This window comes from Muntiacus reevesi, chromosome 6 (genome assembly GCF_963930625.1).
Source record: "Muntiacus reevesi chromosome 6, mMunRee1.1, whole genome shotgun sequence".
Lineage (NCBI taxonomy): Eukaryota > Metazoa > Chordata > Mammalia > Artiodactyla > Cervidae > Muntiacus > Muntiacus reevesi.
In genome coordinates this window covers 112,804,508-112,829,581 of record NC_089254.1, presented here as the reverse complement: position 1 = coordinate 112,829,581, position 25,074 = coordinate 112,804,508, and the positions used below count along the sequence as shown (strand labels likewise).

The 25,074-nt window shown below is 49.5% G+C and overlaps 1 protein-coding gene and 1 pseudogene across 4 annotated transcripts in view; one reads left to right on the top strand and one right to left on the bottom strand.

Moving 5' to 3' along the window:
* Positions 1-24,205, top strand: part of NCAPG2 (non-SMC condensin II complex subunit G2) — a 69,566-nt gene extending 45,361 nt beyond the window's left edge. For all 4 annotated transcript variants that reach the window (XM_065939629.1, XM_065939628.1, XM_065939630.1 and 1 more), the window contains 13 exons: positions 2,458-2,631; positions 4,379-4,449; positions 5,316-5,469; positions 5,552-5,725; positions 6,373-6,489; positions 6,571-6,711; positions 7,110-7,209; positions 9,391-9,578; positions 10,433-10,573; positions 11,973-12,076; positions 12,837-12,937; positions 15,031-15,130; positions 23,815-24,205. In XM_065939629.1, the coding sequence (XP_065795701.1) occupies positions 2,458-2,631; positions 4,379-4,449; positions 5,316-5,469; positions 5,552-5,725; positions 6,373-6,489; positions 6,571-6,711; positions 7,110-7,209; positions 9,391-9,578; positions 10,433-10,573; positions 11,973-12,076; positions 12,837-12,937; positions 15,031-15,130; positions 23,815-23,866 (1,617 nt within the window). In that variant the 3' untranslated portion in view covers positions 23,867-24,205. The remainder of the gene's footprint in view (positions 1-2,457; positions 2,632-4,378; positions 4,450-5,315; positions 5,470-5,551; positions 5,726-6,372; positions 6,490-6,570; positions 6,712-7,109; positions 7,210-9,390; positions 9,579-10,432; positions 10,574-11,972; positions 12,077-12,836; positions 12,938-15,030; positions 15,131-23,814) is intronic.
* On the bottom strand, positions 19,367-19,481 carry LOC136171319 (5S ribosomal RNA; annotated as a pseudogene).
* Positions 24,206-25,074: the final 869 nt, after the last annotated feature.

Here is a 25,074-nt window from a genome sequence, read left to right as displayed (position 1 = left end):
GTCAAGAAGCAGCAGTTAGAACCGAACAGGGAATAGACTGCTTCCAAATTGGGGAAAGGAGTACATCAAGGCTGTATATTGTCACCCTGCTTATTTAACTTATATGCAGAGTCTATCATGTGAAACGCTGGGCTGGATGAAGCACAAGCTGGAATCAAGATTGCCGGGAGAAATACCAATAACCTCAGATACACATACGACACCACCCTATGGCAGAAAGCGAAGAACTAAAGAGCCTCTTGATGAAAGTGAAAGAGTAGAGTGACAAGCTGGCTTAAAACTCAACATTCAGAAAACTAAGATCATGGCATCCGGTCCCATCACTTCATGGCAAATAGATGGGGAAACAATGAAAACAGTGACAGACTTTATTTTCTTGGGCTCCAAAATCACTGCAGATGGTGACTGCAGTCATGAAATTAAAAGATGCTTGCTCCTTGGAAGGAAAGCTCTGACCAACCTAGACAGCATATTAAAAAGCAGGACATTACTTTGCCAACAAAGGTCCGTCTAAGTCAAAGCTATGGTTTTTCCAGTGATCATGTATGGATGTGAGAGTTGGACCATAAAGAAAGCTGAGACACCATAAAGCACCGAAAAATTGATGCTTCTGAACTGTGTTGTTGGAGAAGACTCTTGAGAGTCCCTTGGACTGCAAGGAGATCCAACCAGTCCATCCTAAAGGAGATCAGTCCTGGGTGTTCATTGGAAGGACTGATGTTGAAGCTGGAGCTCCAATACTTTGGCACTTGATGTGAAGAACTGACTCATTGGAAAAGACCTTGATGCTGGGAAATATCGAAGGCAGGAGGAGAAGGAGACGACAGAGGATGAGATGGTTGGATGGCATCCCCGACTTGATGGCCATGAGTTTGAGCAAGCTCCGGGAGTTGGTGATGGACAGGGAGGCCTGGCGTGCTGCAGTCCATGGGGTTGCAAAGAGTAGGACACGACTGACTGAACTGAACTGAACTGATTGTAACTGGTAGTAGAAAAGAAATATAATTTGCCATCTGGATGTTGTCATTGTAAGAATATATGGTGGCTGAAAGCAAAAGTTTCTGAGTTTATTCTTTAATTTTTTTCCCATTACTATCTACTGAAAATCTCTGCTAAATTTCTATTTAATGAAATCTTAGCAACTTAGCATATTTTTGTAAAGGATAAGTGGTGCCTTTCTCAAGGAACTTTAATGAAAGATTGCTATGCCTAATGTTAGAATGTAAAAACTAAAATACAGATTGAAATTTTGTTAATTTGTTATTTTTGTCATTCACATAGTATTTTCTAACCCTTTAATAGTTTCACTGTTTTGTAAATTTAGCCATAAGTCGTTTCAAGTATTAAGAGCCTATTGAAAAATCTACTTTTGCATAGCAACTGTTCTTGTTTTTTCTGTATACCCTTTTTTGTTGTTCAGTCACTCAGCCGTGTCCGACTCTTTGTGACTCCATGGACTGCAGCATGCCAGTCTTCCCTGTCCTTCACCATCTCGTGGAGCTCACCCAGACTCACATCCATTGAGTCAGTGGTGCCATCCAACCATCTCATCTTCTGCCGCCGCCTTCTGCCTTCAGTCTTTCCCAGCATCAGGGTCTTTTCCGATGAGTCACCTCTTTGCATCAGGTGTCAAAAGTATTGGAGCTTCAGCTTGAGCATCAGTACTTCCAAGGAATATTCAGGACTGATCTCCTTTAGGATTGACTGGCTGGATCTCCTTGCAGTCCAAGGGACTCTCAAGAGTCTTCTCCAACACCACAGTTCAAAAGTATTAATTCTTTGGTGCTCAGCCTTCTTTATAGTCCAACTCTCACATCCGTATATGACTACTGGGAAAACCATGGCTTTGACTAGATGGAGCTTTGTTGGCAAAGTAATGTCTCTGCATTTTAATATACCGTCACAGTTTGTCATAGCATTTCTTCCAAGGAGCAAGCATCTTTTAATTTCATGGCTGACAAAGCATGGTCCACTGAAGAAAGGAATGGCAATTCAGCTTTCTTGTCTGGAGAACCCCGTGAACAGTAATGAAAAGACACCCTCTTTAGTTTAGTTTATTTGCTCCCTGTATCTTTTCCCATTCCATTTGCACAAAAATCCCAGCACTTGAAATGAATCATCCTTTGCAGTTCAATGTGGTGATGGGGTGTGGGCCCCCACCCTGCACAAACAGGGAGGATTCACTAGAAACCCTCAGGACATAGCGGTGCTGTCATCCCTGCCCGCCGAGCTTGGAAGGTGCTTATAGTTCTGCTACTTGAAACCAAGCTAGAGCAGCCCTGGTTGAGGGGGGCGGGTCCCCTCAGACATCGCACCACAGTCTTGGGGATTCTGCCTGCCTGTCCTTTGCATTTCTGCTTTAGGGCTGGAATTCTGAGATGTGCTTTTGAAGACAGTGCTGTTGTTTTAATAGTCGCTGTGGTTCATTATTTCACAGTGCAGTGATTTGTGTCTTAGGCTCTGGACCAGACGCTGTCAGTGAGCGATGCTGCGTCCATGGCGGGGCTGCTGGAGATCGTGGTGATTCTCTGGAGGAGCATTCACAGGAGCCTGGAGAATAACAAGGAGGCCCGAGTGTACACCGTCGACAAGTTTGCCTCGGTGCTGCCACAGTACATGCGCGTGTTCACGGTAAGACGGCCGCTACGAGGAGCGGAGCAGCCCCGTGCGTAGGCCTGAGCCAGCTGCCCTGGGACCCTCGGTGCTCGCCCCGCGTGGTGGGGCCGGGTGGCCTCCAGCCTCTGCCCCAGTGCGTGTCCAGGCCGCTCTGGTCTTCTGTTGCTAATGGCCTGTGACCTGGTTTTAGAATCTAGTTTGATTTGCGGGGAACTGAGAGAGGAGTTTGTGGACATCCAGGATGCACGGCAGCCTGGTGTGGGGGCCTCTGACGGCACCCTGTAAGCACCTGTTTCTGAAGCCTCGGAGTTGTGTCTGTGTTACTAGGGCAGACAGACCATGTGTGTATCTTCTGCTTAAGTGAAGGAAACCTCCTCTGGACAAAGGCCGTATTTCAGAAGTAATGGAAATAAAACTACTCTATAAAAATGCAGGTTTGTTTCCAATTACAGAGAAAGCATGACTTAAATATAGAACGGTCATAGGTCTTAGGAATCATTCTACTCTTGGTAAAGTTTCCTTTATTTCTTCTACAACTGCGTATGTGACCTTAGACCTTTTAGCTTTTGGAGCTGTATTTCTGTGACTGTTAGGTCTCCAAGCTCCATTCTGCCCCTGAAATGCCAATGGGACCTGTCTGTGAAGGTGAAGGATGAAGGCTGCCCCATCACTAGGACATTGAAAGGCTCAGACAGTCACACTGGGCTGAGAATGGAGGCGGTCGGATCGTGGATGAGATGATGGAAGATCAGTGTGCCCTGGGTGTGTCTGGGAGAAGGCAGGTGGTTCATTAAGTGTTTTAGTCCCAAGTGATTCTGGCCAGAGAGTGTCTCTGCCCCCAGCCCCTCTGAGATCCTTGTGGTCTTCCTGTCAGTGGGTAAACTGTCTGTGAGCCACGCCTAGAGCGGAATCGGGAGGAGCGATCAGCTGTCTGTTGTGACATTAAGAAGACACTTTGTGTATTGGGAGTTGGGGGTGAGAGTGGGTTCCCTCTGCCTGAATGCAGATTAGTTACAGATGGAACTGTGAGTTTGCTCCTGTTTAATTTTCAGGAAAACTGTTGTTTCTTTTCCTTTTAGGATCCATCTTTGGTTGTGTCGCCATCTAAGGGTATTTCTTACTAGTGATCTGGGTGGCGTCTGGCCTGCTGGCCCTGTTACTGTGACAGGGACGGCTGTGGTGAGGTGGCTGCCATGTGTGAAGTGCTGCCGGGGGGCCCCCGTGGTTTCCTCATGGGGTTCCTGCCAACCCCACCCAGCGAGCAGCCCTTCTCCCTGCTGGTCCCTGCTGGGTGGGCTCTGATGGGACTTGGCCTTGGCCAGGTAGCTCCGTTGCACTGCCCTGCCTTCCGAAGGTATTCCGATTAAGAACTTTTCTGACTAGCTTCATTTTCTTGAGTTTTATACTCAGGACACACCAAGTGTGTAGGGTTGTTGTTTTTTTCCTTTCATCAGTGTTCTTTCTAGAATACAAGTCAGTGCCTTGACAGCAAGGAATGTCGTCTGTTCTGGCCAGTACTCTGTCCCCAGGTCTCCTGGTACCAAGTGGGTGTTTAGTAAGTATTTGCCCAAGTGACACGTCACAGAAAGTACTGAACCCTCCTGTGATATTCTGAGAAGACCCGGCACACATCTGGAGCCTCGCGGGGTTAGGTCCTGTTGTGTGCCGTTCCTACCCAGCAACTCTGAAGCGGGTTCCTGGGGGCAGGGGGCCCTGGGGCCGCAGTGCTCACGTTCCCGTCTCTGTCTCTTCCTGTCCTCAGGACGACCGCTGCAGGACCCCTCTGTGCTTACTGGCGTCCCTGATGCCCGCCTCAGCCGTGCCCGTCTTCAGGTGCCTCCCCACACCCCCCCACCCTCTGGTCTCCCCAGCGCTCCCCGCTGCCGCCCCCAGGAGGGAGGGCAGGGCAGGCTTCCAGGGCCCGGGGCGCTGAGCGCCTGGACTCATCCAAGTGCAGGTGGGGACGCGAGGTCTGAGCTGAACTGAGCCGCCGCGGAGCTGCGGCCACCCGGGGCTCTGAGCGCCTGGACGCAGCGCTGAGCGGGGGGAGCTGGGAGCACAGGGGGCACACTGGCTCTGGGTCTGGTGTGGGAGGAGCGCCGTGATGTGTCCCTCCGCGGTTCTCTACGTCGCATCTCAGGCAGTGTTGTGGGCGGGCTGGGCCAATGTGTTATTGAAGTCGTCTTCCTTTTAGATATGGCCATTAGAGCCTTTAAAATGACATGCTGGCCTGTTTTTGTGGCTCAAGTTATATTTTTTTTTGGGCAGTGTTGCTTTAAAGTGTTTGTTATTAACTCAGTAAAAATTACTCATTTTTAATTCATATGTATTCAAAAATGAATGTTTTGATGCTAAACAAATTATTTCCCCGAAATGAGGAATCTTTACAGTCCGGCAGAGGCAGCCCAGGAACAAAAGGCAAGGGTTTGTGTGTGGCACGGGTGCCTGGCGCCTCACGCCACGCTGCGTGGGCGTGGGTCCCCGACGCTGCTGGGAGCCGCCCTTTTGTCCTATAACTTGCCCTGCGAGTGATCGTGGGAAACAGTGGCTTTTTCCTGCAGTGGAGAGGGTCTGCGTGCTCCCGTGACAGGAAGGGTTTGTGTCCCTCGGCTTGTAGCTTCTCCGTCTTCCCCACCTTTTAGGAAAGTGGACGGTCGTTCCAGGATACAGGCGTGACTTTGTCTGTGTGGCCCTTTCAGCTGCGGTGTGGTGTCCACCCTGAGGAACCAGGAGGAGGGGGCCGCTGACCGGACCTACTGCATCCTGCTGGACTGCCTCTGTGCCTGGGGCCACGTGGGGCACGTCCTGGAGCTCGTCTGCGACTGGCTGCCCGAGGAGCCGCCTCAGAGCAAGGTGCGGGCCTTCACGCTGCGCTCCCCCGGGGCGGCGTGCCGGGCTCACAGCTCTCCTCCCGCTCTCTCTCCCTGCCCCTCAGGGTACCTCGGCCTCCAGGCGGAGAGTGAGGGTCCAGGACCCCTGTCCGGTCAAACCTGGGCTGGCACTGGTCTATGTGGAGTATTTGCTAACCCACCCCAAGAACCGCGAGTGCCTCCTCTCTGTGCCCCAGAAGAAGCTGAACTGTCTTTTGAAAGCACTTGAAGCATCCAAGGTAATTTTGTAGAACAAACACGGGCACCGTGGAAGTTGACTGATGAAGTCAGATGCAAGTTTTCCATGGTTACACTGTCATCTTTCACCTGAGGTGGGAGGGGACCAGGTGCCCATTTCTGGGCCCTGCTTTTTCTACCAAGTGTGTTCAGAGCCCAGTGTCCCGTCTGCCTCTGCGGGTGAGCCTGCCTGCCCGAACGGGCCATGGGCAGTAGGTTGCCCATCACCCTCATTCTCCTGCTCACAGCCGTGGGGGCTCCAGCCCCCCGAGTTTGGGGCAGGGTGTCCCAGGCTCTTTGGTGCAGTCCTGTGGGTTCATTCCCCATCTCGACTCTCTCCTCCGGCCAGCCCCGGCTGCTGCTGCCCGGTTCTGTCATGCCGGAGGCCCCCATGCGCCAACAGCGGGCGGGGCGGGCCGAGGTGTGAGAGGCACGAGACAGCAGAGCTCAGTCTGGGGGTCCAGGGCTCCGGGGGCAGTGCCCGTGAAGAGCTGTCTCCTGCTTTGCGGGAGGCCTGGCAGAGGGAGGTGGCACGGGCTTCTCAGGACGCCCTGCGGCGTTGTACCTGCCCGACACTCTGGGCCACGGTGTCCTCGCCTCCCTTGCGGGCTGCTCGGTTGGAGTCGGCCTGAGGAGTCCTGTTCGGCAGGGGGATCTGGAGTCCATTCTGCAGTTGTCGGATGGCAGCCCTCCGCGCCTGAGTGAGGGCGCCGCCCTGCGGGCCTTCAGCCTCTACTGTCGGCTGAGCATCCATCTTCAGCACAAGGTGTGTGCGGCTTGGGGCGGGACGCGGGGTCAGCAGGTCCGGGGCTCCAAGGCTGACCTGTCTCCTCTTGTTTTTGGGCAGTTCTGCTCAGAAGGCAAACTTTACCTGTCCACTTTGGAAGACACTGGCTCTTGGTTAGAAAGCAAAGTCTTATCTTTCATTCGCGATCAAGACGAAGAATACCTGAAGCTTCACAGGGTGGCTTATCAGCAGATCATCCAGGTTAGGCGTCCGGGACGTGGAGACCCTGCTCCACTTTGTGAGGCCCTTCCGTATCTCATTTCCGGTCTGAACTATGACTTCAGTCAGTAATGCTAAGAGCACCTACACTAGCATCTGAGTGTCCAAAGTTTATCTTTTGTGAAGCACAAACTGTGTAATTTTGATGTAATTTTACACTGTACAGGTAACAGGTATTCAGTGCTGTTTTTGGAATTACAGAAAATATGTTTCTAGATTTCCTATGGAAAGAGAAATGAGAATTGATGCGTCTTTATGGAAACCCCTCTGTGAACACCTTCTCTGTGATTCTGGCAGCCCCTAGGTATTAGGAGCTGTGCCAGCTGCGTGCGGCCCCTCTGGCCTCTGTGAGGTCACAGTAGCGCGTCTCTCTCTTCCAGACCTACCTGACTGTGTGTAAGGATGTCATCATGGTTGGCCTTGGCGACCGCAAGTTTCAGACGCGGCTTCTACAGTGGAGCCTTGGAATCATGCAAACAGGTACCTGGTTTGTCAAAGGACTAGTTACGAGCGACTCACAATAAGAAGCAGTCCCTCCCTTCGCTGGACTCTCGCTTTTAAGTGACAGACATGTAACACAAACTAGTTTACGTCAAAAAAGGAACTAGCAGGCCGAGGCAACCAGGAAGTTCGCGGTGCTTTTGGTTCTGGACGTGACGAGTGCAGCGTTTCTGGCGGGGTCTTAGGCTTCTCCTCTGGCGGCTCTGTGGTTGTGAACGACTGAGCTGCATGGTCACCCGTCAGGCGTCCGTGGGCAGCGCTCACAGAAGCGTGCTCGCCGTCTGCCTATGCGTCAGGAGTTGTTCAAGGCCCCCCACCCTGGGACCCCTGGGAGGTTGCTGTCACCCTGAGGGTGGGCTGACAATGTGGCCCTGGTGACACCGTGGTGTCCACACCTGCCTTGGAGGAGGTGCCAGGTGGTGTGTGCTGAGAGAGTGCGTGGGGAGTTGGCTGCCCTCAGGCCATCCGGGCAGAGGGTTATCTGGAGCCCCCGGGATCCGAGCGGGTTCTTGCAGCCCCTCGTCCAGTGGCGGGAGGAATGTGGGGCCCAGGCCGTCCCCTCGGCCTAGGGCCAGGCTCTGGCTGAGAGCTGCGCTGCTGTAAGCCCCACCCTGCCGCCTCGCCGGCTGCTGCCACGTGGCCCTTACTCCTCAGCTGGGGCTGCTCATGCTCCTTCTGAGAGCCAGAGAGGCTTGGGAAGGAGGGTTCAAAGGGCTCCAACTCAGATATTTGCTAGAAGAGACTGAAAATGGTATTACCATTTAGCAAATCCAACAGTAAGTTTGCATTAGTCTTCTGGGGCCTTGTGTGGTCTTGAGCATCGTCGTGCAGACCTCAGAGATGACTTGGCCTCAGACCCCACAGCTTCTTCCTCCCCGTACTGCTGTCCCTGCGGTTGGGGGCTGGTCTGCAGCGGAGCTGGGTGGCAGTAACTTTGCTCTGCTGCCTTGATTATACATTTCCTTTTCTGTAACTAAAGGGGCTTCAGCAGAATTAATACATTATTTGTTTAAAATACCCACAGAGGCTAAATATTAAATAGAAGAAATTTTTTTGTTTTAAGATCTAACTTATTGCTTTGTTTAATTCATTATAAGTCTCACTTTCATCTTAAATTTAGGATCTTCCTGGTGGTCCAGTGGCTGACTCCATGCTGCCAATGTAGGGAGCCCAGGTTCAGTCCCTGGCCAGGGAACTAGGTACCACACGCCACAGCAAAGACCCAGCACAGCCAAATGAACAAACAAATATTTTAAAATAAATAAACCTAAGCCTAAGTGTTGAAACATTAAAAATGATTTGCATTTGGGTAACTCAGTTTATCATCTAGTAATGATTTTCCCCTAAGGATTGCATCTGGGCTTCCCAGGTGGCACTGGTGGTAAAGAACCCTCCTGCCAGTACAGGAGACGTAAGAGATGCAGGTTTGATCCCTGGGTTGGGAAGATCCCCTTGAGGAGGGCATGGCAACCCACTTTAGTATTGTTGCCTAAAGAATCCCATGAATAGAGAAGCCTGCAGGCTACAGTCCAGGGGGTCACAAAGTCAGACACAACTGACGTGACTTAGCAGCACACAAGAATTGAATCTATTTTTAACACTTCTAAAATTCTAATTAGCTCCTTGGAAATTTTTATATCTCAAATGTAGGTGGGTTTATTACAAGTTGTCTGTTCCCCTCAAGTAGAAGGCCCTAAGCTGCTAACCTTATCTTGAACCAAGCTAAAATGATTTTTGTATTTAGATATTTTAATAATCAGCATTTCCCAAGAGAGAATGTGCTGTGAGCTCATTCTTTTAGAGTTTTGTTACAGATAGAAATAGGTCTCTGGTCATGAAGCTCGTGGGCCTTGCCTGTCAGACGCGTCATCAGTGCCGCCATCATGTGAGAACGCACACACGTCCTGCCCCCGGTGCTGCGGGAACCGCGCTGTCCATGGGAGCCCAGTGTGCACGCCCTGTCTTTGAGGACAGTGGCTTCGTGTCTAATAAAAGGAGCAAGTGTATGGATGTTAGATTTTATATTAATCTGATCAACTTGGTACTGGCTCACCAGTTATACTCCTCTAAGTTACTGTAGTATGTGTCTTAAGTGAAAAATGTAATAATTTCAACCAAATTTTGTGATTAAACAACAAATTTTCCCAACTTTGTTTCCAGTGAAGGGATTCTTTTATGTTTCATTGCTTCTCGGCATTCTGAAAGAGATAACTGGAAGTTCCTTGAAACGGAAAACAGACTCAGAGGAAGAAGTCGCCGCGGTATTTGACATGGTCCAGAAAGTATTTCAGCGGATGCTGGAGTGCATGGCGCGGAGCTTCAAGAAGCAGCCTGAAGAGGGCTTGCAGGTGTGGGCGCCTTCCTCAGCAGGGTCAGAACTGGAGGGGCAGCGCCCAGGTGGCGGCCCAGGGTGTGGAGCCAGGCCGTCGGCATTGCCGGGGAGGTGCCACGCAGCAGGAGGCGGCTGCCAAGGGCCCCTTCCCACCGGTGCTGCCCCTCTCCCTGGGGCGGCGTGCTCCGGGGAGGGAGGCCAGGGGGCCAAGAGCCCACCTCTGAGCCCTGGTTTGGGGACTGTGTTGGCGGTTCGGGTCAGTGGGCCTGGCAGGACAGAAGCAGAGAACTAATTGCAGTAGCTTGTGAGTACTCAGCTTCTAGGAGTGAAGATTTTAAAAATGCTTCATTGGGAGGATGTTTATGAATTATTGCAACTTTCCATTTTATTCTACCTTTAGCTTGTAGAGGTAATTGACAGTCATTGACCATATTTTCTGTAGCTTAGCTCATATTTGAGTTAATTTGAAAAAGTCCTATTTTTGATGAGTCAGTTCAGGTGTCTGTTCATGTAATTTGTGCCAGAATTTTTTTTCCTCACTATTGTCTGTGTAGCTTTGTTCAGAACATGAGGCCTCATAGTGGGGGTCTTCCCATAATGTCAGTGATATTTCTTCATCTTCCGTTTTGAGAACTTTATTAGTAATGTTGCTGATGCTCCTGTTCTCAGGGTTTTTCTCTGCTCTGGGGTAGAGTGTGTTCAAGGTACTACCCAGGGACTTCGGGCTGTGTGTTGTCTTCAGCAGCAGAGAGGAGGGCGTGGGCAGCAGGGGCGTCAGGTGGGACGGGCCTTGACCCGGGGAGACAGGAGGCGGCCGCGTTCCTGATGGTGACTTTTAAGGACTAACGGTGAGCAATGTGTTCCTTGTAGCTCCTTTACTCTGTTCAGACTCCTCTGCACGAATTCATCGGCACAGTGCAATGCTGGCACGTGGACACGCCTGTTCACCACGGCGTGTTCTCCACCCTGATCGCTGCGTCTGTGGTTGAGATAAGCCACCAGCTCCGGAAGGTGCGTTGTCCCAAAACTGCTGTGTCTCATTTTGACTACTGAAGAGGCTGTCTTCTGCTGGCAGCACATTTTTGCCTTTTTCTAGGTATTTTTCAGGGCTCAGGTACCACGGGAGGTCTGCCTCTCCCATAGCTGCACCTCACGGTTCCGTGGCTGGTTTGTGTTCAGTCATGTGACCATGGGGGGCAGAACGTGCGAAGGACATTGTCAGTCTTTATTAAAATCACGCTGGTCCTTCCTTGTTTTTGCCGTGTGTTAGAGATTTCCGTGAGTTGATCCGTTTCTTAAGCTGCCCTCTCCTGGCAGGCGGAAGCGGCTGTGCGCAGCGGTGAGCAGGATGTGTGAGTGCCCTTGCGCTGTTTCTGGAGTAGCTCACGCCTCTGACCGCTGTGTGATACAGAAACCTTACTTTCTCTTTTAAGCACAGGAAGTTTGAACCTGTAGTATCAGTTTAGACAGGTAGTTTGCTCCTAGTCCATGAAGGACTGGCCGTTGCCTGGCAGGCGCTTGTTTCGTATGATTAGTCTGCTTGGCTCAAGGCTGACGTAATCAGGATGTAACTCAGGCCACAATCAGGAGCGTGGGGTTTGGCAGGAGCCTGAGGCCAGTGTGCGAGGGCAGCGAGCAGCGACGTTTCCTCTCAGTTGGGAAAGGTGAGATCTGGCAGTAAATATCACTGAAATACACAAATGCAGACATAAAGTTTGTACCAATTTTGTATTATGAAATCACAAATGTAAAAGAAGTTGATAAAATTATAAGACATTAATAGAATTTCAGGCCCTCCTGAAAGCTTGAAGGGAGATCATTTTGGTTTAGGAGTGTGATTCCTGGCCTATACACAGCCTAAAACCTGGAAGTTACTCAGGCCTGTGCGTTACATAGCTGACGACTGTGAGTCCGTCAGTGGCTGGCGGGCCACTGTGGCCCATTTATTCACATTTTTTTCCTCTGGCTGCTTTGTGCCTTAACAGTAGAATTGAGTAGTTGTGGCTGAGATCATTTTGCCCACAAAGTTGAAAATGTTTACTATTTAATATTTACTATTTTACTGCTTTACAGGAAAAGTTTGAGTTGAGAAACTCAACTAATAAGAATAACAGTTAAATTTGCTTAGTGTAGAAATACATTGTTGATAAAAGAAGATAATCAAAGGGTGTTTGACAGAGGGCTTATCAAGTGACATGTGTCTTTTTTCTTCTGTCCAATTGATTGACCCCACTGTGTACACTAATGGATGAATCATAATAATGGTAGGCCTTGCAAAAGTTAACAGAAATCATTATTTTGAGCTTCTGGAAGGCCTTTCACAAGTTTGGAAGAAAGTTCAGAGAAGTATAAAATGAGCGATTAGCCCAGTCTCAGTCTTAACTCGTGTTACTAACTTGACTTTTTTTAGGTTTCTGATATGGAAGAGCTTACCCCACCAGAGGGTCTTTCAGCCCTTCCACCATTTTCAAGGTGTCTAATAGGAATAATAATAAAATCTCCGAATGTGGTCAGGTAATCCTTTTCTCTTTGCTGTCTTCTTACTCCTGTGGCTGTAAGCTCTCAGTAGCTTTAGCTCTCTTCCTTTTACTCTCAGATATTAGCATTATACTTATACAAAGAGAAACTGTAACTTTCTGAGAGATGCGTTCATCCAGATAGTCTCTGGTTATGCTTATTGTAACTCCAGTTCATTTAGAGGGACACATTTAAAGGGTTACTGTGCACTGCAGTGCCTCTGACAGTGGATACTTGGTTAAGCTTCGTGTGGTTCTCATTAGGCACACGCTCATTTCTCCACGCATGTATCACCCGACCTGATTCCAGGGTGTCTTGTGGTACAGGCAACACTGACACGCCACGGGAGGGAGAGTCCTGCAGATGTCTGATACCTGTGGAACTTCAGTAGTAGATATGTTTGCTGCAGAGTTCAAAAGCATCATTTCAACAGCTGTGAACTATCTTTCAATAGCACATTAAATCTTTTCTGTGATATTATGAGTATGCAGAGGGCTTCATCACTGACCAGAACATCCCTGTTCTCTTTCTAGCAGCATCATCTGATTTTGTTGTCTCACCTGTATGATTTGGCATGCTTACAGTGAAGAGTGTGGGGAGAGTTTAATCAATTTCCCATGTTACTGAAACGTGGTATTTCCCATTCCCTGAAAACTGGAATTCATGGTGGTTGATGAATCTTGGCTATTATTTGTTTTTCTATAAAGTATTAAGATACATTATTGAGTAACTGCAGTTGTTTTTTACTTTTTTGCAGGTCATTTTTAGATGAATTGAAGGCATGTGTCATTTCTGAGGATATTGAAGGCATCGTTTGTCTCACAGCTGTTTTGCACATTATCTTGGTTATTAATAAAGGTTGGTTAAGTTTCCTCTTGTGTTGTTTGGGATGCTGCTGCGTGTCTCTTACATAGATCCGTTTTGGGATGTTTGGGAATGAGTACCCTGCCAGTCAGGCTCTCGAGGCGCCCTCTCCCAGCTCCCACATTCCACACGCGTTGTCTGCCTGGGGGTCTGCTGTGTGGCTGCCCTGTGCCAGCATGGACCTCAGAGGCTTCCTAGCTCAGCTCCTGTCCACTCTTCCCGGGACCCATGGTGTCTCCTCTGCGCCGAATTTCTATTCATTTGTCATTTATTGCCTTTGTCATGTATGTTTAAAAATCAGAATCATTTTGCCAATGATACTGTGTTTTGGCATTAATATTTAGCGTATCTGTGGTTTGCTTAGTTTTAACTGTGTGTGTTCTGAGTATCCCAGCCAGCTGAAATAGTATTGGAAAAATAATCAGAGATGCCTCTGAGATACTTAGCAAAGTGTAAAATAACAGTAATAACCTTGCAGTGACTACTGTTGTGTTTCTACATTTTTTGACAAGTTTTACCAGACCACCTGACCTGACTCTTGAGAAACCTGTATGCAGGTCAGGAAGCAACAGTTAGAACTGGACATGGAACAACAGACTGGTTCCAAATAGGAAAAGGAGTACGTCAAGGCTGTATATTGTCACCCTGCCTATTTAACTTATATGCACAGTACATTGTGAGAAACGCTGGGCTAGAGGAAGCACAAGCTGGAATCAAGATAGCTGGGAGAAATATCAATAACTTCAGATATGCAGATGGCACCATCCTTATGGCAGAAAGTGAAGAAGAACTAAAGAGCCTCTTGATGAAAGTGAAAGAGGAGAGTGAAAAAGTTGGCTTAAAGCTCAACATTCAGAAAACTAAGATCATGGCATGCAGTCCTCTCACTTCATGGCAAATAGATGGGGAAACAGTGGAAACAGTGGCTGTCTTTATTTTTGGGGGCTCCAGAATCACTGCAGATGGTGATTGCAGCCATGAAATTAAAAGACACTTACACCTTGGAAGAAAAGTTATGACCAACCTAGAGAACATATTAAAAAGCAGAGACATTACTTTGCCAACAAAGGTCCGTGTAGTCAAAGCTATGGTTTTTCCAGTAGTCATGCATGGATGTGAGAGTTGGACTTTAAAGAAAGCTGAGCGCAGAAGAATTGATGCTTTTGAACTGTGGTGTTGGAGAAGACTCTTGAGAGTCCCTTGGACTGCAAGGAGATCCAGCCAGTCCATCCTAAAGGAGATCAGTCCTGGGTGTTCATTGGAAGGACTGATGCTAAAGCTGAAACTCCAATACTTTGGCCACCTGATGTGAAGAGCTGACTCATTGGAAAAGACCCTGATGCTGGGAGGGATTGAGAGCAGGAGGAGAAGGGGACGACAGAGGATGAGATGGTTGGATGGCATCACCGACTCGATGGACATGGGTTTGGGTGTACTCAGGGAGTTGTTGATGGACAGGGAGGCCTGGTGTGCTTCGGTTCATGGTGTCACAAAGAGTCGGACACGACTGAGCAACTGAACTAACGTTGAAATTATTTTCTAAGGTATTATGCCTAGGGGACTCCTGACAAAACAAGTTATCCCCATAAGCATGAATGCATAGTATGGCTGCAGATTTGTGACAGGAATTTGTAGCTAGTGTGACCCCAGCCGGGCATCTGGAAAGACTTGCCTGAGGGCGTGTCTCCTGGGGGCCAATCAGCAAGGTGAGGGATGTTCTCCATGTGGAGGGTGTGAGGATGGCGGTTGACAAGTGAATGAGCACCTAGTACTTAATAGGTGCTTAAACATTTGCCAAGCAGATGATGATTCTGAAATGTGTTAGTTTCATTGCTGTTGAAGGTGCTGATGATCAGGTCTGATGGGGATCATGCCTTTGGGAAATACCTCAGATGTGAGGAAGTGTTTTTGTAACCCCTCACTGGATCTTCTAACATCCCTTTAGAGGAATTATTTCTGTTCCATTGGTCAGTGATGCACTAACTTAGGCGAGGATAGGATTTTGTCTTAACTAAAATTGTACCTGTATTGAAAAAGTACGTGTGCTTTTTGATTGGTTGTGTTCAATATTTTTCTGTGTTTAACAGGTAAACATAAGAGTTCAAAAGTGAAGGATGTTGCAGCTACTATTGACAGAAAACTAAAGGCATTCATGGAAATTACTTTGGAGGAGGATAGCTTGGAAAGGTAAAGCATTAGATATACACCAACTGTGATTATATGAACTCTTACTAGGTATCCCTTAACATGTATTAGATCTCGCTTTCATTTCTGCTAGTTGCAGCCAGGTAGAGAACTGGGATTGAAGGGACAGAAATGTTTCTGTTGGCAAGATCCCTTGAGCTTGTTTTAATTGCTTCCCCATTCTGTCTTTAAAAACAAAAACAAAACTGTTATTTGTGAGATTCTGCCCTAGAAAAGTAAGGGCATACAAACTCACTTTATGGTTTTAAACCTAAGCAGATTATATTTGGTGGTTTGCTGTATTTAAGAAACCATGGATATTCATAGTCTATAATTACCTGCTTACAAGTATGCATGTTGGGAATGGGAAAGACCCCTCCAGAGACTGAAGAAATGTGCATTGTTTTCCACGGTCTGGATGGCCCGTTGCTGCCACATGGCCCACTGTCTAAGAGCGTGCTCGTTGCTCTGTGTTTCCCAGGTGTCTCTGTCGCTAGGCACTGTCTCTGACATGCTATGCAGGCTCCTGTAGACCCTTTTCTGAGCTGTGTCTGACTCTCAGACCAGCCGCAGAAGCAGCGCTTGCCTGCTGTACTCTGAACACCACATGGTTAGGGTTACAGGGCTCTGAACCAGGTAACTAGCTTTATATAAGCCTGGGAGATAAGCCACTTTCCAGGTCTACTTTCTCGTTAGAAGAAAGGCTTTCAAAATCCTAAATTGCTAACTCTTAACAAAGATAGTCTTTTCTTCTTCTTGCCAATCTGTAGACCTTTCTTTACTTTTCCTACCTTACGGCATTAGCTTGGGCTTCCACTACAGTATTGAAAGGGAGTGGTGAAAGGACCTACTTGTCTTATTCAAGGTCTTAGTGGGAAAGCTTCCTGTTTCTCATCATTAAGCACAATGTTAGCTGTAGACATTCTTTATCAAGTTGAGGATGATCCCGTCTGTTCCCAATTTACAAATAGTTCTCATCATAGTGGGTGTTGGATCTTTTCTGTATCTACTTACAAGATCATATCATTTTTCTTCTTGAGCCTGTTGATGTGACAGTTACAGTAGTTGATTTCCAGATACTAAACCAGCTTTGCATACCTGGGATAAATCCCAGTTGGTCATGGTACATAATTTTTTAATATACTATTGAGTTTATGTTTTACTGAGTGTTTTTGCATCTGTGGGGTTTCCCTGATAGCTCAGTTGGTAAAGAATCTGCCTGCAATGCAGGAGACCCCAGTTCGAGTCCTGGGTCGGGAAGATCCCCTGGAGAAGGGATAGGCTACCCACTCCAGTATTCTTGGGCTTCCCTGTGGCTCATCTGGTAAAGAATCCACCTACAATGCCGGAGACCTGGGTTTGATCCCTGAGTTGGGATGATCCCCTGGAGAAGGGAAAGGCTACCCATTCCAGTATTCTGGCCTGGAAAATTCCATGGACTGTATAGTTCATGGGGTTGCAAAGAGTTGGATACGACTGAGCAACTTTCACTTTTTGCATCTATGCTCATGAGAGAGATTATTTTGTAGTTATCTTTCCTTGTCTTTGTCTGGCTTTGCTACTAGGGAAATGCTAGCCTCATAGAATGAGTTAGAAAGTATTCCTTTCCTTCTTTCTTCTGAAAGAGACTGTAAATAATTGGTAAAATTCTTCCTCACACATTTGGTAAAATTAATTCATCAGTGAATCCATCTGGGTCTGATGCTTTGGAAGGTTATTAATTATTTATTCAATTTTTTAAGACCCTGGTCTGATTCCTGGATCAGGAAGGTCCACTGGAGAAGGGATTGGCTACCCACTCCAGTATTCTTGGGTTTCCCTGATGACTCAGCTGGTAAAGAATCTACCTGCAATGTGGGAGCCCTGGGTTCAATCCCTGGGCTGAGAAGATCCCTGGAGAAGGGAATGTCTACCCGCTCGAGTATTCTGGCCTGGAGAATTCCATGGACTGTAGCAAAGAGTCAAGCAAAGAGTCGGACACGACTGAGTGACTTTCACTTTTACTTTCTGTTCAGATTGTCTGTTTCTTCTTGAAATGGTTTTGGCAGACTGTGCCTTTCAGGAATTTGGTCCATCTCATCTATTCTGTCAACTTTGTGGGCATAGTATTCCTTAATTATCTTTTATAATGTCCATGGGATCTGTAGTGATGTCCCCTCTTTCATTTCTGACATTAGTAATTTGTGTCCTCTTTTTTTTTTTCCCAGCCTGACTAGAGGCTTGTTGGGCTTTCCGGGTGGCTCAGTGGTAAAAAATCTTTCTGCCAAGCAGGAGACCTGGGTTCCATCCTGGGTGGGGAAGGTCCCCTGGGGAAGGGAATGGCCACCTACTCCAGTATTCTTGCCTGGGAAATCCCATGGACAGAGGAGCCTGGTGGGCTTCAGACCATGGGGTCACAAAAGAGTCAGACATAGCTTAGCCACTAAACAATAACAAAGAGGGTTATTGATTGTATTGAGCTTCCAAAGAACCAGATTTTAGTTTCTTTGATGTCCTCTATTGATTTCTTTTTTAAAATTTTTTTGCTTTCTGTCCTAATTTTTATTATTTCTTTTCTTTTGCCTACTTTGGATTTAATTTGGTCTTTTTTTCCTGGCTTCCTAAGGTAGAAGCCTAATTACTGATTTTGGATGTTCTTTCTTTTCTAATATATTCAGTCAGTGCTATAAATCATTATTAGCATTAAGCATTACTTTTGCTGCATGGCACAAATTTTTTTTTTTTCCCAAAAATTTCTATGTTACATTTTCACTTAGTTAAAAATATTTTTAAATTTCTCTTGAAATTTCTTCTTTGCCCTATGTGTTCTTTAGAAGTGTATTATTTAATCTTTCAATTTTCCAGCTATTTTTCTATTGTTGATCTCTAGTTTAATTCCGTGTTATCTGAGAGAAGACACTGTATGGATTTTTATTCTTTTAACTTTATTAAGCTGTGTTTTATGACCTAATGTGTGATCTGTCTTGGTGAATGTTCCATATGCACTTGAGAAGAACGTGTGTTTTACTGTTGTTGGGTGAAGGCATGTCTAAATGGCAGTTATATCCTGTTGGTTGATGGTGGTGAGTTCATCTCTGTCTTTACTGATGCTGGATCTGTCTGTCTGTTTTTGATAGAGGGGTTTTGCTTTATATATTTTGTTATCCTGCTATTAGGAGCATATGAATTTAGAACTACTATATCTTCTTGATGAATTGACCCTTTTACTTCTATGAGAGGTCCATCTGTTTCTCTAGCAATGCTTTTCTCCATAGAATCCATTTTGTTAGGTATTAAGATGGCTCCCCAGCCTCCTTTGGTGAGCATATTCAGTGTTAGTGGTGTTTTAGTCTGGAGGCAGAAACCCCAGTGACAGGACAGCCTGAGCGCCAGGTCAAGTTCCTGTCAGGTGTTGGTATATGGGTGGGGGCTGGTGAGGGTTGTAGTGAACTCTGAAGTGTGAGCGCCGTGCTCCCACTGGGGAGGACTCACAGCCTGAGGCTGACCCTCAGCCCCGGGAGGGAGCGGTCCTGAGGCCTCCTGGGGGGCCGCTGCCCACTTAGTCCCTGGGAGCTCAGGGGCCTCGTGCACACGGCGGTGCTGTGAGCTGCCAAGCCAAGCAAGCCTTGCTGCGTCCGTGAGCCCAGCGGGTCAGCAGCCGCTGTGGAGGGCTGGGGCCCGCAGCGCCGCCTCTGCTATTCTGTCCGGCCTTCCGGCAAAGGCGGGGCCTTGTGGGCAGCCCTCCAGTGGCCCTGCTGACCCGCTTGGCACCATGGCTTGGTGACAGCAGCCGGGCACTGGCCGGGGGGGGGCTTCAGCGTCGTTGGTCATGAGCCAAGCACACGCGTTCAGCTACATGCTTTATGCTGGAGACTGTTGACTGTTTCCTGTGAAGTTTAAGAAGGATCTTGGAGGGAGAAACCAGCAGACTCTAGGTTTTATTAACCTGTTTTATTTCTGCGTCTGTGGAGAAGAGGAAGGTGAGCTTCTGATCTGGAGGAAACTGAGGAGTGTGTGTGTTTCTGAAAACACTGCCGCCATTTAGTTGCTAACTTGTGTCTGACTCCTTTGTGACCCTGTGGACTGTAGCCCAGCAGGCGCCTCTGTCCGTGGGATTTCCCGGGTAAGAATACTGGAGTGGGTTGCCGTTTCCTTCTCCAGGGGATTTTGCTGACCCAGGGTTCAAACCCATCTCTCTTGCATTGGCAGACAGATTCTTTACCACTGAGCAGCCTGGGAAGCCAGGAGAGGGAGGCAAAAAGCCTACAGCACCCACTATTCCCAGCTGATCTCCCATCCGAGTACTAACCAGGCCCGAGCCTGCTTAGCTTCCGAGATCAGACTCAGGCGCATTCAGGGTGGTATGGCTGTCGACAACTGGGCAGTGTGAATATCCAACAAGGTTGTCAGAATTACAAACCAGATAATGATAAGTAATTGTCGCAGGACATAGTCATAACTTCAGAAATGCAAGCATCTTACAAGATTTCTTTGTTAGAAATACCATCTGTGAGGAGAGTTTTTTGGAATAGTTTGGTATGAACTGCTCTGAGGGACTTTTGCACTTGCACAGGGGTTCAAGGTGAGTACTTGAATTGTGTTACTAGTTAATATTGACAGAAAAAAGGCCCTGGAAGTTCAGAACTTACTCTATGGAAAAGAAAAGAATATTCATAGAATTTAAAAACAGGCATGTAATATTTGGAGGGCTAATGACTGCGCCCTTGACAAGAATCATGAGTGTTAAGTCTGGAATCAGTTGAACTCAGTGACTAAACAACACAGTGTAATGTTTTGTTTATTCGTTGTTTCTAGAACTACATGCAGTTTCCTCTGCTGAGCTGATACACAGATGGCAAGAAAGAATTCTTCCCTTTAAGGAGGAAACATCCTAAAAAAGCAAATAGGTAGAGACTGAAATACTGGCTTCCTTCTTAAATATTCAAGAAGCAGACTGTAGGAAAACCAGTGTTTAAGGGAAAAGAAGAACCTAAAAACTGAAACATAAAGATCAATCTAATGGAAGATATGCAATTAAGATTTAAGACTATATTTTAAAATATTATTTATTTTTGTCAGCATAGAGACATTACCTTCAAGGCTCTAGGAGCCCTTTGGTCCAGTTAGAATGTAAGGCAGTGGGGTGTTGATTGGAAATGAGTGTTTTCTGAGCAGACACACCGGCCATCTCTGCAGGAGGGTCAGTGTTTTGTTGACTGGCCCATCGGGTGCTGTCTCATTGCACTTTCCGAGCCTCACCTACCGGGAGAGCCAGGCAGAAGGGACGCCCGAGGCGCCCATGTGTCCTGGGAGCAGACGCCTGTGTGCTGCTGTGCCCCGGTTTCCGTGGGCTCCGTGCAGCCCACCACCTGCTGTCTCCACCCCCGCGGTGTCCCCGGAGCGCAGACGGACGTGACAGCGCGTGTGCGGTGGCGGGGCAGTGAGAGAAACAGGCAGGCAGCCATCGGTGAGGCAGCAGTACTGGGCCAGCCAGACACCCATAGGAGTCTTTAAAGAAAAGATCAGCTGTTGCCCGAACTAAAAGCCCTTCATTGGAAACACAGCTGATGAACCAGAGCCTCAGCTCCTCGGGGGTCCAAATGGCCTCCATGCAGGGCAACGCGGAGCAGGACAGACACCGCTGCGGAGGAGGGTCCTAGGCGAGGCAGCCGTGTGACCACCGTTGGGAGAGAATTTTCATGGCAGGCTAAAGATATATGCACTTGTAAAGATTCTTTTTTTGTTGTTGTTTCTGTAACTAAACTTTAGATGGGACTGGTGAAAAAATGACCTTAACACAAGTCCACATTCCCAATACACAGTGAGGCCAAGCAATACTGAAATGTCAGAGTATAGAGCAGAGAAAGGATTACTGCAGGGCCACGCAAGGAGATGGGTGGCTCATGCCTTAAAAATCCCAAACTCCTCACAACCTTTCAGCAAAGCCCTTTTCTAGGAAAGGTGAGGGGGGGTGTGGTTGGTTGTGGCAGACTTCTTGGTGTCAGATCCTTTGTCCTTGAGGTCGGGTCATGGGCAGGTAACAAGGTTCCTGTAAATCTCCACCACACGAATGTTCTTTTCTGCTCTGACAAGAAAGGGCACGGTCTCAGGACACACAGGTCACTCTCTGAGGTCGCAGTCCTGGCTGAGGAGCAGGGCTCAGCTGGTGGCTCCCTCAGGGCCAGGCCATCTCCAGACCCTGCTCAGCCCTCATCCCCGAGAGAGCCAGGCTCCTGGGACCCAACTGACACACGGACTCCTCAGGGGGCAGAAACGGGGCGGGGGGGGCAGTTCCTGCAGACTGTGTCCATGTGGACCACCACCACCATTGAGGTGCAGACACAGGCGTGGGGTGAGGCTCACCACTGCGTTAAGGTCTGGGCCACGGCCAGCAGGCGGCCTTGGTGAGGGCTCTGGAGCCCTGCAATAGCACTGGGCCCCAGATAACCTGCTGGCCCAAGGCGGAGTGAGCCGGGGGCACCAGGGAGAAGGCCGGGGCTCACCGCTCACCTCACTTGCCACCCGACAGCCACCATCAACAGCTGGCTGAATTGGTACTAATGGTCACTCACGGACAGGTGGTCCCTTAACGGAATCACTGCGGTGCCAGCCAGTGGCTGAGCAGGACCGCCCACAGGTGGTCACTGACAGTTGATTGCTGTGGGCAAGCCACCGCGGCGCTGACTAGTGGCTGAGTGGGACCACCAGTGGTCGCGTGCTGAGTTGCCTGGTGTTGGCGGTGGTAATGACACACAGCAGTGACCTTGTGCCAAGGGCGGAGCTCCGCCACAATATCACACCTAAGTCTGAGCAGAATTTCTGAATTTTGAGACAAAGAAACATCTTAAAAACTTTTCTGTGTTGGCCTCTACGTGGCCCCTCGTGAAAACTGGGACACGTGGCCCCGCTGTGGGAAGGCACAGGCTCCGCTGCTTGTGGGCAGGGGACTCTGAGCTGCGTCGGCGACTCCGTGTGTTGGCTCCAGGCCGACTTCCTTCAGTGCGTGGAGTTAGATACCCTGCACTGTTGGCCGTTGGACGGCACAGGCCTGATCTGTGAGTCCACGTGCGCGCAGGTGTGTCCAGTGGTGAGTGCTCTGGGACTGCACTGTCCTGGCTGGCTGAATCTGTGGATGTGGGGAGCCACGTTCTCAGAGGGCTAAGTTATACCCAGATTTTCCACTTCGCCAAGGGTTGGCATCCCAAACCCCTGCATTGTTCAAGGGCCACCTGATTTCTCTTGATCTCTCTGAACGTGGCTACTAGAAAGTGTCCAGTTACCCTGAGCATGTGTTGATACTAGACAGGGCAGGACTCGGGCAGGCCCGAGTGCCTGTGACGGCTCCGGGCTGAAGAGGGAATAAGCTGAGAGGCCATGTGGGGCCTGGATCGCACCTTGTCTCAGCAGGAATGCAGAGATTGGCTGGCCCACACCCTCTGAAGAAGCTTGGGGGAGGGAGAAGCAAGGGGAGGGGCTGACAAGCTGCCTCGCATCTGTGAGCCCCCAGCAAGCGTCACTGGGGACAGGTGCAGGGGTGGGAAGTGAGGGGTGTGCAGGTCGTGGGCGATTGAGGACGTGGTGCGTGTCATGCGCTGTCAGGGAAGCGGGCCTCGTTTACGGCGCTCAGTGGGCCGCTGACCATGGCTGTGGGAGGGGCACACAGACCGCACCGCTCCCTGAGCCTGTCTGCATCGTGAGCAGGTCCTCCTGGGGCCAGGGCACGGCCTCGTGCCAGAAGGAGGCAGTGCACCGGCAAGCATGGGCCTGCGAGGGTGCTCTGTCTGTCTGTCCTGGGGTGAGTGCGGGCCCACAAGGGTACTCTGTCTGTCCATCTGTCCTGGGGTGAGCACGGACCCGCGAGGGTACTGTCTGTCTGTCTGTCCTGGGGCAAAGTCGGGCCCCGTGAGGGTGCTCTGTCTGTCTGTCCTGGGGCAAGCGTGGGCCCCATGAGGGTATTCTGTCTGTCTGTCCTGGGGCGAGCGTGGGCTCGTGAGGGTGCTCTGTCTGTCTGTCTGTCCTGGGGTGACCGCGGGTCCACAAGGGTACTCTGTCCTGGGGTGAGTGCGGCCCCGTGAGGGTATTCTGTCTGTCCGTCTGTCCTGGGGTGAGCACGGGCCCGTGAGGGTACTCTGTCTGTCTGTCTGTCCTGGGGCGAGCACGGGCCTGTGAGGGTGCTCTGTCCGTCTGTCCTGGGGCGAGCGTGGGCCCTGTGAGGGTGCTCTGTCTGTCTGTCCTGGGACGAGCGCGGGCCCTGTGAGGGTGCTCTGTCCGTCTGTCTGTCCTGGGGTGAGCGCGGGCCTGTGAGGGTACTCTGTTCTGGGGCGAGCGCGGGCCCCGTGAGGGTGCTCTGTCTGTCTGTCCTGGGGCAAGCGCGGGCCCTGTGAGGGTTCTCTGTCTGTCTTGGGGCGAGCGCGGGCCCCGTGAGGGTGCTCTGTCTGTCTGTCCTGGGGCGAGTGCAGGCCCTGTGAGGGTGCTCTGTCCGTCCGTCTGTCCTGGGGCGGGGCGGCTCCCGGCCGGCGGCCCTGTCCTGGCGCCACGTCGCCCTGAGTCTCTGTGACACGGCTCTTACTCCACTTACGTGAGGGACAGCGGCTACTTTAGTTCTCTCCTTGTTCCGTTGCAAAACATTTTACAGTTACTTTGTGGAAGTGTAAATTTGTGCAGTTTGGTCACTTTTCTGTAGCTAACTCTGTCTCTCTGTGTTTCAGGTTTCTCTATGAATCATCATCAAGAACTTTGGGAGCACTTTTGAATTCATAACCAAGCCAACATCTTGGTCATATAAAAACAGAGGAAAAGGACTTTACAGAAAGTGAGATGAATGTGTATTTTTCTAGTTTTTTAATGTTAATAACCCATATAATAGAGAAGAGGTAGGGCTTCTTTTGGGGTGCGTGTGAGTAGAAAACTCAAAAATGCTTAACCTTTTTGTGGCGTGCCTGCACAAAGGATACATTTAATGTACCAGGCTCTAGGTGTCAATGGTGCAGAAACCCACAGTGCATGGAAAAAATGTTTTCTAGCAAACCTGATTGTTATAAAAATGACTTTTATATATAATATTGCTTGGAAACGATGAGTAGCAAAGTGGTGACAACACCTGTTTGTGTACTTGATTCATAAATACAAGTGCGCGTTTTCCCCTCCAGCGACAAGAACCGGGCCTGGGTCTCCGCCAGGGGCAGCTGTGAGACCCCCGGCGGGGCTGAGTGGGTGTGGGGAGAAGGCCACTTGGGGACCTGCTGCAGCCACGCCCCCTACCCCTAGGTGTCAACTGGGTCCTGAGGCTGTGCACACAGCGCGCAGACCCAGTAATCCAGCCCAAGGCCGAGCCCCCTTTGCTTCCCGAGAGCCGCCCCACTGACTTCATCTCAGCGCCCCTGTGCCCAGGGCCTCCGTGCTCAGGTCCCGAAAGTGCTGGCTCCAAGCAAGGCCGGCGCCTTCATCCTGGGTGCTGCATTATGCACACACGTTCGGTCTCAGTCCCAGCAGGAAGGGAAGCAGTGCCGATGTCGCAGGGCCTCTGCCCCTCCAAGAACGGCCTACACTGCAGCCACAGCCCTGAGGGAGGCCTCAGGGCGGGGCGTCTGCGACTGCGGCGGGCTGCTTGTCGCAGCTAACTCTGAACGTGGGATCCTACACGTAGTGCACACTGTACTCATGTGTGACGACACTGTGTGGGTGAGCAGGACAAGAACACTGAACACCAGTATGTGCACGACAGGACGAGAACACTGAACACTGCACTCACGTGTGACGAAAGTATGTGGGTGAACAGGACGAGAACACTGAACACTGCACTCACGAATGACAGTATGTGGGTGAACAGGACCAGATCACTGAACACTGCACTCACGAGTGACAGTATGTGGGTGAACAGGACGGGAACACTGAACACTGCGCTCACGAGTGACAGTATGTGGGTGAACAGGACCAGATCACTGAACACTGCACTCACGAGTGACAGT